At 43.0% G+C, this 9,323-nt stretch overlaps 4 protein-coding genes and 1 pseudogene across 9 annotated transcripts in view; 2 read left to right on the forward strand and 3 right to left on the reverse strand.

Annotated features, from left to right (window-relative positions):
- Positions 1-136: 136 nt before the first annotated feature.
- Positions 137-766, forward strand: LOC104821105 (annotated as a pseudogene).
- Positions 558-1,708, reverse strand: LOC104821104 (BAG family molecular chaperone regulator 4). Of its 2 annotated transcripts, XM_010551875.2 has the most exons (3): positions 1,274-1,708; positions 996-1,197; positions 558-643 (listed from the first exon to the last, which is right to left on the reverse strand). In XM_010551875.2, the coding sequence occupies exons 1-2, from the start codon at positions 1,536-1,538 to the stop codon at positions 1,010-1,012; spliced, it is 453 nt and encodes a 150-aa protein (XP_010550177.1). In that variant the 5' UTR covers positions 1,539-1,708; the 3' UTR covers positions 558-643; positions 996-1,009. The 2 variants fall into 2 exon arrangements, with proteins under 2 accessions (XP_010550177.1, XP_010550176.1); XM_010551874.2 differs by lacking the exon at positions 558-643 and having other exon boundaries at positions 891-1,197; positions 1,274-1,698.
- Positions 1,709-2,522: 814 nt separating this feature from the next.
- On the forward strand, positions 2,523-5,249 carry LOC104821106 (pentatricopeptide repeat-containing protein At3g46610). Its single transcript, XM_010551877.2, has one exon. The coding sequence runs from the start codon at positions 3,083-3,085 to the stop codon at positions 5,132-5,134; it is 2,052 nt and encodes a 683-aa protein (XP_010550179.1). The 5' UTR covers positions 2,523-3,082; the 3' UTR covers positions 5,135-5,249.
- A 69-nt stretch (positions 5,250-5,318) lies between these two features.
- LOC104821107 (protein WVD2-like 7) lies at positions 5,319-7,703 on the reverse strand. Of its 5 annotated transcripts, none has more exons than XM_010551882.2 (9): positions 7,579-7,703; positions 6,752-7,243; positions 6,447-6,677; positions 6,295-6,350; positions 6,144-6,218; positions 5,977-6,049; positions 5,838-5,903; positions 5,613-5,726; positions 5,319-5,536 (listed from the first exon to the last, which is right to left on the reverse strand). In XM_010551882.2, exons 1-9 carry the CDS (start codon positions 7,627-7,629, stop codon positions 5,459-5,461), a joined length of 1,236 nt encoding a protein of 411 aa, XP_010550184.1. In that variant the 5' UTR covers positions 7,630-7,703; the 3' UTR covers positions 5,319-5,458. The 5 variants fall into 5 exon arrangements, with proteins under 5 accessions (XP_010550184.1, XP_010550183.1, XP_010550182.1 ...); XM_010551881.2 differs by having other exon boundaries at positions 5,977-6,055; positions 6,447-6,671; positions 7,579-7,701; XM_010551880.2 differs by having other exon boundaries at positions 5,977-6,055; positions 6,450-6,677; positions 7,579-7,701.
- A 429-nt stretch (positions 7,704-8,132) lies between these two features.
- Positions 8,133-9,323, reverse strand: part of LOC104821108 — a 4,809-nt gene continuing 3,618 nt past the window's right edge. The window contains exons 7-8 of the mRNA XM_010551883.1: positions 9,007-9,250; positions 8,133-8,924 (exon numbers count right to left, since the gene is read on the reverse strand). Of these exons, the coding sequence (XP_010550185.1) occupies positions 8,328-8,924; positions 9,007-9,250 (841 nt within the window). The 3' untranslated portion in view covers positions 8,133-8,327. The remainder of the gene's footprint in view (positions 8,925-9,006; positions 9,251-9,323) is intronic.

Raw genomic sequence — 9,323 nt, forward strand, 5'->3', positions numbered from 1 at the left:
GGCTTTACACAGATTTCACCAAACCTTCTCAACCAGTCAGAAGCTAACCCTTTTGGTCCTTTTCTTAAAAAAAAAAATGTCTAACCAGCGATCTCGAACGTACGTGAAAAAGGATTGGGACAAGAACATCGTAGAACATCTCCACACTTCCTGATCAAAGGAGAAACTTCAAGATCTACCTATCATTTATATGTATATACACGCATATATAGATTCACCCTCCCAAGCGACGAACATCAATCTCCTCTGTTTTTCCGTACAGAAATATCAAGATGTCTCTCATCTCGAGATTCTTCGGCGACGAGACATACGACCCTTTCCTGTCTCTGGTGAACAGATGCCCGGTTCTGAGCACTCCGAAAAGAGACTCAGGACTGCCACGTGTTCATCTCTGATTTGCCGGGACTCAAGAAGGACGACGTCAAAGTCGAAGTCGTTGACGACGGCAGAGTTCTTCAGATCAGCGGCCAACGCAAGGCCGACGGCGACAGGGAACGTGGCACGTGGCGTAGGGTGGAGCGTTGCAAGGGAGAATTCCGGAGGAGGTTCAGGCTGCCGGAGAATGTCAAGACGGAGGAAGTGAAGGCGAGCGTGGAGGACGGTGTTCTTGTCGTCACCATCCCCAAGGAGGAGGGCAAGAGGCCTGAGAGGAGGGTCATTGAGATCGAGGGCAAGTGAGCGGGGCTAAAATCGAATTATTTGCATCTTATGGGGTCCTTATATTTTAGTGGAAGGAGTGTTGGAATGTTTGGTGTGCGTTTTTATTATGGACGGGCTGTTTTATAAAAAAAAAAAAAAAAAAAAAAAAAAACCCTTCGTCTGTTGGAGTTCTCTCTCGGTGGTCGAAATTTTCTTGGAAACAGAATAACAATCACGACATATTTATGTGATACATATACGTATAGATTGTAATTGATGTACAAAGTGAAAAAATGAAATGAGCACATTTTAAAATAAAAAAGGTTTGTGCTGAGTAAGATATATATAAAACTAACCAAGTAGATGGAATTTAAGAAAGAACGGGAGTCGGTGCGAGAGGGACGAGGGGAGGAGGTTGTAACAAGAAGACTTTGTCTCGGTCACCAACGCCAACCATGTGCAGATGCTCGCACTCCTCTCTCTCCCTTCCTCTGAACAGTAGCCTCTGCTCCTTTGGCTCCAATCCCGTCAACGGCGACAACACCATCTTCAGCTCTCCTGCGTATATTTATATGCACATATAAGTTCTTCGTTAGGATTAGTATGCTGTACGTATATGGGGGGTGTATTGTACCAAAAGTGGAGGTGGCGTCGACGGAGAGAAGATGAGAGCGAGCAAATGTAGAGACTCTGATGGAGATCAAGTCTTCGCCAGCACTCTCTTGTCTCCTCTGGACAAGCATTCCACCTGGCCTTATCTCCCATTTTGTCTCGCTGATGTTGCTGTTGCCACCGAATCCCTTCTGTTGTGCTTTCCGTCCGTCGCTGTTATTGCTTCTGCTTCGGCTTTTCCCGAGCCCAAATCTAATCCCAAACCTTTTCGGCTTCAACTTCATCATCTCTCTCTCCCTCCTAAGATTGTCTGAGCATTGGATACACAAAATACCATGCCGCTAATATTAAGTTCTTTATATAATTAATAGACAAGAGGAGAGGCACATAAAATACTTGCATGTGCAACTTCATACTCTCTGTCTCCACATTATTTTACTTCCATCTCAATCATATAAATTGAGGATCTAATAACCAAACCAACCTTCGTTTTGTCTTTTTTTTTTTAAGCCACAATTTTAAAAGGAGAGCAAATCCGATCATTATGCAAAATTTGGTTGAAGATTAATGTAACAAAGTCCTCCGCTGCTAATTAACAAATTTTTATTGACCTTGATTGACGCACCAACCCCAACACATTAAAAAAAAAAAAAGAGTTAAATATAATATGGTATGCCCATCAATTATTAATTATTTTGTCAAAATAATTTGGGCGCCGGACCGACCTTATATAAATTAAAGCTATCTTGATAAGTTATTTAATCATACTTAGCTACGCGGATAATTAATCACAATTGTTGGTATCTAGCCGAACTTTTGAACGAAGGGAATCAAATTATATGCACGAACATGAACATGTGTGATTGAAAGACAAGAGGATATGACATACGCACATGTTGTAGTAGCTAGAAGACGAAGTACCTGAGATATGGTGAATCCACATTGATCCATCTTTGAAAAAATAAATAAATATTTGATACGGACATCTATATGAAGTGTAGGTGTGGGCATGGGTCCTACTACATGTTACGTGAATGGAACATTACCGTATATGCTTTTTTTTTTTTTATGTACCATGCATGAATGTTATCCTCCTAGGGTATGGTCTTCAATACATCTATGTCGTGTTCATCTTCCTTCTTTTTTTTCTTCTAAAATTCAAAATTCACACTATCAATTTTAGTTAATTGGGTAACATAGGTCCGTCCATATATATAATAAAACTCAATAGAGTCGGCCCATTTCCGGAATGAAAGCGAGTTGACTGCTGCGACGTCGTTTCGAGGATTTCCCCCCTCGCATCAGAAAATGGATGGACACGAGCGCACCACCACCAACAACAACATCGGAGACAGAATGTACCAAAGCAGCTCTCTCCACCAAAGCTAAAACCATGGAGGTACGCGGGGAGGCATCTCTGTTCTGTTTCAGACAGACTCCTGAAAAATATTTACTTTGAGCTCCAATTGCGATTCAAACTCGAATTCTCTTCACTGTCGCTTCCTTCGAGTATCATGATAGGTCGTGTTTGATCTTTACCTCGGATTTTTGTTTCTGGGTTGTTGCGTTTACCCCTCAAACGTGCTAGCTTTTAGCATTTGGCTTTCGGGTTATCGTGTTTAGTTACGTTACTTGTCAAAACGGATCCAAGCCTTTAGCATTTGGCTTCTGGTTTGTCGTGTTTACTGATGTACCTTGTCGAAAAAGACGAGACCTCAAAGAATTCGGTTCCTGAGTTGCTGTTTTGTTCGGTGAATTGTGTGGGAATATGCAAGCTTTCGCCAATTGGCATCTGGTTTTTTGTGCTTTCCGGTGAACTGTGTCTGAAAAGATGCAAACTTTAAGCATTTGGCCATCAAATTTTGGTCTGCCGGTCGGCCGGAGATTGGATTGTTGTTGTTGTGTTAGGTTTAAGACGAAGAGTAGGAGGAGAACTTGTTGTGTTCAACAGGCTTACTTTGGCAAGAACTCTGCGCTGCTCCTCGTTTCAGGTAACTGTAAATGTGAACCCTTGAGAATAAAATCTTGGTCGAAGTTTTTGTTTGTCTGTGAGCCAAGGAGACGTTCGTTAGGTTCTTCGGTTGAGGTTGGATGGGCCACAGAGCAGCGAGAAGGTTCTAGAGGGGAATTAAGTTCTGTTAATGTATTAGACTATGATCAACAACATGCTGTACTAAGTGGAGGAGAAGATAGCGATGAGGTGGGTGGGGAAAATTCGAGAGTTGATGTTAGAGAATTGGCATATAGTTTACGATCTGCTAAGACAGCGGATGATGTGGAAGTTGTCCTGAAGGAGAAGGGCGAGTTGCCTCTACAAGTTTATTGTGCTATGATAAGAGGTTTTGGCAAGGACAAGAATCTCCATTCTGCTATGGCGCTTGTAGTTTGGCTTAAGAGAAAGAAGACTGAATCATGTGGCGCCTTTGGTCCAAACCTTTTCATATACAATAGTCTTCTGGGTGCAGTGAAACAGTCCGAGCAGTTTGGTAAAACAGAGAAGATATTGAGAGATATGGAGCAAGAAGGGATTTTTCCAAACGTTGTCACCTACAACACTTTGATGCTCATCTACACGGAGGAAGAGAAATTTGAAAAGGCTCTTGGCATTCTGGATTTAGTACTGGAAAAGGGTTTTGAGCCTACCCCGGTAACGTATTCCACAGCTTTATTGGTTTACAGAAGAATGGAAGATGGTATGGGAGCTCTCAAGTTCTTCACTGAACTGAGAGAAAAGTACTTGAAGGGTGAAGTGGGAAAAGGCACTGATGATGATTGGGAATATGAGTTTGTGAAGCTCGAAAACTTCATCGGTAGAATCTGCTACCAAGTGATGAGGCGTTGGTTGGTGAAAAATGAAAACTTGATAACCAAAGTGTTGAAGCTTATGACAGAGATGGACAATGCGGGGCTTAAACCAAGCAGGGAAGAGCACGAGCGGCTTATCTGGGCATGCACACGTGAAGAGCACTACATTGTTGGTAAAGAATTGTATAAACGAATCAGAGAAAGGTTTCCAGAGATAAGCTTATCGGTCTGTAACCACTTGATTTGGCTGATGGGTAAGGCCAAGAAATGGTGGGCGGCTTTGGAGATCTACGAGGAACTTCTTGACAGAGGCCCTGAACCTAACAACATGTCGTATGAGTTAATCGTATCACATTTCAATGTTTTACTGACAGCGGCTAGCCGGAGAGGAATCTGGAGATGGGGAGTAAGGCTACTCAACAAAATGGAAGACAAGGGGCTGAAACCAGGGAGCAGACACTGGAACGCAGTGCTTGTGGCATGTTCAAAGGCCTCTGAGACTGCTGCTGCTATTCAGATCTTCAGAAGAATGGTTGAAAATGGTGAAAAGCCCACAATTATATCATACGGTGCTCTCCTCAGTGCCCTTGAGAAAGGGAAGTTATACGATGAGGCCTTTCGGGTTTGGAACCATATGCTTAGGGTAGGCGTCGAGCCAAACCTATACGCTTACACAACAATGGCTTCGATTCTGACAGGACAGAAGAAGTTCAACCTTGTGGATGCACTTCTGAAGGAAATGGATTCAAAGGGGATAGAGCCGACTGTGGTGACATATAATGCCATCATAAGCGCTTGTGCAAGGAACGGATCGAGCAGCATAGGGTACGAGTGGTTTCACCGTATGAAACTTCAGAATGTATCACCGAATGAAATAACATACGAAATGCTTATAGAGGCTCTGGCAAATGATGGGAAACCGAGGTTGGCTTACGAATTACACATGAGGGCTCAAAAGGAGGGACTTGTCCTCTCTGCCAAGGCCTATGATGTGGTTGTCACATCTGCTCAACGTTACGGAGCCTCCATTGACGTGAATCTGTTGGGACCCCGTCCTCTTCCCATCAAAAGAGTATAGAACTGAGTGATACACACTCTCTTCTCTCTGTACATTCTGCATTACTGCTTAATGAATAGAAAGCCACAGTCTTTTTCACATAACATTTAGATTGGCATCCAAGTGTTTTATATTATATTTGTGTGTATAATACGTATGTGTAAATATTAATGCCACGTATCGTGTCATTGACTGAATCAGCCGAGGGCCAAGATTACGAGTTGTCACCATTATATACAACATCATCCTCTTCTCGTTCACTTCAGCAAGACCGGCGTGCAAAGAATTCTTATATGCTCTGCTTTTGCATTCATAACGACATACATGAAACAGAATCAGAACTGGTCATTCGAGAAATCTTCTGGTGATCCTCTCCCTAAGCTTCGTCTCCACAGGAAGTGGCTCCTGATGCTGCAACAGAGCCTACGAGAACAGCTCCAAGAATCAAACAAATCAAGCATTTCTTGATACTTAAAGGACAGTGTGAGTTGTTGTTTACCTTCTTAGTCTGGTCAGTTGGTTTCGGTCTTTGCTTGTAGAAATTGGGAAGAGGTCTCGCCTTGAAGCATAGCGTTCGCCGTGGTTTACTCTTCTCTTTCTCTACGCTATCCTGCTACGCCACAGTATAAAGAAAGTTTATGATGTTCTGTCTGCAATAAAAATGACCGAATTCCCTGAACTTGGAATACATGTAAAAAATTTCAAAGGCAAAGAGAGGTTTAACCGTGGCAGCAGCTTTTTCTTCTTGCTGCTTCTGTGCCTCAGTGGTTTTGAACTTCTCCTCGAGCTTCTGAAAAACAGAAAAATGTGAGACAAAGACACAGAGAGCTACAGATCTCCGTGTGCTTCAAGAGTAGTCAGACCTTTTTCCTTGTAGCTGCTCTCTCCTCTGTTCTCAGACTAAAAGGAGTAAAACAGCTCGGCGAGTATAATTTGCTTCTCCTTCCAAAAACAACTTCCATTCGCTTAGACACACTACGATTACGCATCAGTGACCGTCATAGATAATTAAGAGATTATTAGCTCTTACTCTGTAGGGAGGAAGTTCCATCTTGCCCGGACTGTCTTGTTGGCCTTTGCTGAAGAATCAGGTGCTATTTCCACTCTGCATTTTTGTGTTATAACACATATTAATTCCCCGAAAACGTAAGAAACAATGACCAGTTTTTGGTTTTTTTAACCTCCTGTTATCTGTTAAAGGTGTAGAGATCGTGTTGTTCTTTAAGCTTGTAGAAGCCTGCAATCATCGAAAAGGCTGTAAACGCTCAGCGTGAAGGAGACGATCAAAAGTAGATTACGGGGATTTGAAACACTATGAAAGAAGGAGGGCAACCACGTTTGGTGTACGTAGGGGAGTTTTGAAGTCTTTGCAGAGTTTAGAGGCTCTTGAACCGTCCATCTTCCTTACAATGGAAGCTAATCTGTTGAATTCTTTCACAGGCGTGAAAGTGTATGCCTTTCTGCTGCTTGACTTTGGAGTCTTTTCTGAGTTCATCTTCACAACTCTCGATTTGTTTTTGTTCATTAATCTTGAGTTTTCTTCACTTGCCTTTGAACTCTGCTCCTAGCGCCACCCATTCGAGCTAAAGGATTAGCAACATAATACAACAAGAGAAGAGTTCGATCATGATTTACTACCTTTAGTATTGGCTTTTCCATCTGCTTCTCAGCAGCAGAATCCTTATCGCTCTTGTTCACACCATTGATCTCCGATTCCACCTTTACACAATTCTCCTTCTCATCAGCCTGTTCATCAACAACTCCCGTCACCTGTTCTGCTTCACTTTTGTCCCGTCCACCCATCTCAAGATTCGATTTTGACCCGACCCCATCTTTGATTTGTTCCTTGACATCTTCTCGAGTTGAGAGACTCTCCGGTTCGGGTTCTGGATTGTTTTCTTGTTCAAGCAATGCAGCCTCTGCCGCAGCTTTTCTCGCAGCGGCAAGTTTCTTGTAGTGAGCTTCGAAGAAAGCTTTCTTCTGAGCCACAGACCCGGGACGGGAGTATCTCTCTGCCTCCGCTACGTACCGATTCTGGGCAGAGAAAGTTGACCACTTCTCCCACTCGAGTTTCTCCGACATGAATCTCCCAAAGGAGATGGATTGTCCGGACTCATTTAGTGAATTGACCTTCGTAACAAAAAAAAAAACAGAAACAGAGAGGGACTGTGAGATTCAGAGCCTTGTGTGTTCCCTTCATTGCTTCCATTACTAGCAAATAGTTTCTGTTTGGATGCCGAGAAAGTCTCAGGGAAAGAAAAAGGTTAGTTCCAGAAGCTGATTTCAACTCCGTTTTAGATGGGTAACATTTCTAAACTCACTTGGGGAAACAGAAGATCCTCTAAAAGTGGAAAATTTCACAATTGGCTGATAAACAGGACAAAGATATTGGAGAGATTAATTAGGAAAAGCAAGAAAAAGAACATGCAGACGAAAACCCATGTGCTTAAGAAACATGAGCTGACCTCTGGAGCTGCATATGAGAATGGCTGCATGAGACAAGCAGATTCCCCCATGAATTTGGAGCGAGATCTGAACTGTTTTCAGACAGAGATCCGGTTTCAGGTTATATGTGCTCGAAGGAGAAGGTGGGTTTTGTCCGTTGTCCGGCCTTTTTAGTATTCAAAATTTGAATTCAAAATGCAATTTCCTGGGCCCCTCTATTTCTCCGTTTAAAGAGAAAGCTAACCACTTTATGGAGTAAAACCGCAGGAGAGAGAAAATGGCTTGTTTTTAGTTTAAATTACAGTGGCTTACAGATTGTGAAATGTATATATTTTCACTTCTTTTCAGACAATTACAAAAGAGAAACTGTTGTTTCAAACGATCTTATCAGATAAATTATGTATTTGCTATTGGCACCCAGATATCTTATGATAACAAATTAACAAGTCATTTATTATTATTATTATATGTTTTCAAGTAAAATCACAGCCAAATGAGGAGAAACATGACTAAATCATATTCGAGGTTTACTTGCTATTTTCACACGTAGAGCGGAAATACCGCACAATGCAAGGAGAGAAAAAACCCAGAGTTCATTAGAAAGAGTACAAAATGCACATTGAACAGGGGGGAGAAGGATCCAAGAACTTCTCACCTTTCCTATTTGAATCTATTTTGTTACAATGATCAGACTCTCTCTCTACAGAACTCAAAAGCCAAAAGCCTCCTCGACAGAACCAATCGTTGAATTAAAAAGATAAATGAACATTCACAACGCCTCCGTGGTACGGACATACCTATCTCGCTCGTTCGTGTCTAAGAAACCCGAGTAGGAGGAGCGCCTCTTCGTTCGGTAGCCTTTGCCACGGGCTCCTCTTCCCTTACGAGCGGAGAACACCAACACCATCACCACCAAGAAACCCGCTCCGGATATCACCCACAACGCTATCACCCACAACTTCAATGTGCCGAAAAGCCCCTCCTCCTCCGAGTCTCTATTCCCATCCACCTGAAAGTTCTCCACTTTCCTGGAACCCGAAACTTCTTTCCCTGGTTCTGGGCAATTCCTTCTCTTGTGATGCAGAAGCAAAGCTTCATTCAGCTTCTGCCCGCATTCTATGCTGAGTAGGTCCCGCTTCCGTAGATCCTCGTTCGGTTGGTTGACTGTTGAAGGATCAGGCGGATCGGGAAACTTGCCCCAGCATTCGTTGACCACATCCGTGTTCCTCCATTTCGCCTTGTCGAAGCTCCAGTTTCCCACTTTGAACTCTAGACCATAGTGGAACACTCGATAGTCGACACCAGGCTCGGGAACGTAACCCGGGTATATTAAGATGTCTTTGTTTATGATATGGCGCAAATTTAGCTGCAACATCGAAAGGAAGAAGCTGATAAGGAAGGGTATGATGGAATTTAAGAAACATGCGGAGGAGCATTCAATAAGCTACCTCAGCAGCACCGAATGAGTAACCGTACATCTCGCTTATCCAACCAGACTCGTATATATCACCGGTAATGTCCTTTCCGTAGTGCTCTTTGTCAGCACGAACCTCCTGAGTTTTAAGCAACCAGTACATGCCGAATTTCCGGAGATCTTCTATGTGCATTACGATCACTCCGCCAACCTTGTCACATGCTTCAGGGTTACGAGTGTGAAGTCTTGCGAGTTCATTGTCACACCCGATAAGATAGCTACGGAAAGCAGAGAAAAGAGCAGTTTCATTCAAATTGGCTGCAAGAAAAACAAGGGGGGGGGGGGGAAAAG

Source organism: Tarenaya hassleriana, unplaced genomic scaffold, assembly GCF_000463585.1.
Source record: "Tarenaya hassleriana unplaced genomic scaffold, ASM46358v1 Cleome32, whole genome shotgun sequence".
Taxonomy (NCBI): domain Eukaryota; kingdom Viridiplantae; phylum Streptophyta; class Magnoliopsida; order Brassicales; family Cleomaceae; genus Tarenaya; species Tarenaya hassleriana.

What these genes read in the sequence shown, in the direction of transcription:
- LOC104821104 (XM_010551875.2), bottom strand. Translation starts at nt 1,538, where the DNA reads ATGATGAAGTTGAAGCCGAAAAGGTTTGGGATTAGATTTGGGCTCGGG. An exon ending in CGACGCCACCTCCACTTTTG is followed by an intron (nt 1,198 to 1,273) that starts GTACAATACACC and finishes AAATATACGCAG; the next exon opens with GAGAGCTGAAGATGGTGTTG.
- LOC104821106 (XM_010551877.2), top strand. Translation starts at nt 3,083, where the DNA reads ATGCAAACTTTAAGCATTTGGCCATCAAATTTTGGTCTGCCGGTCGGC.
- LOC104821107 (XM_010551878.2), bottom strand. Translation starts at nt 7,629, where the DNA reads ATGGGGGAATCTGCTTGTCTCATGCAGCCATTCTCATATGCAGCTCCA. An exon ending in GAGCAGCTACAAGGAAAAAG is followed by an intron (nt 5,904 to 5,976) that starts GTCTGACTACTC and finishes TCTGTTTTTCAG; the next exon opens with AAGCTCGAGGAGAAGTTCAA. An exon ending in AAGAAAAAGCTGCTGCCACG is followed by an intron (nt 5,727 to 5,837) that starts GTTAAACCTCTC and finishes ACTGTGGCGTAG; the next exon opens with CAGGATAGCGTAGAGAAAGA.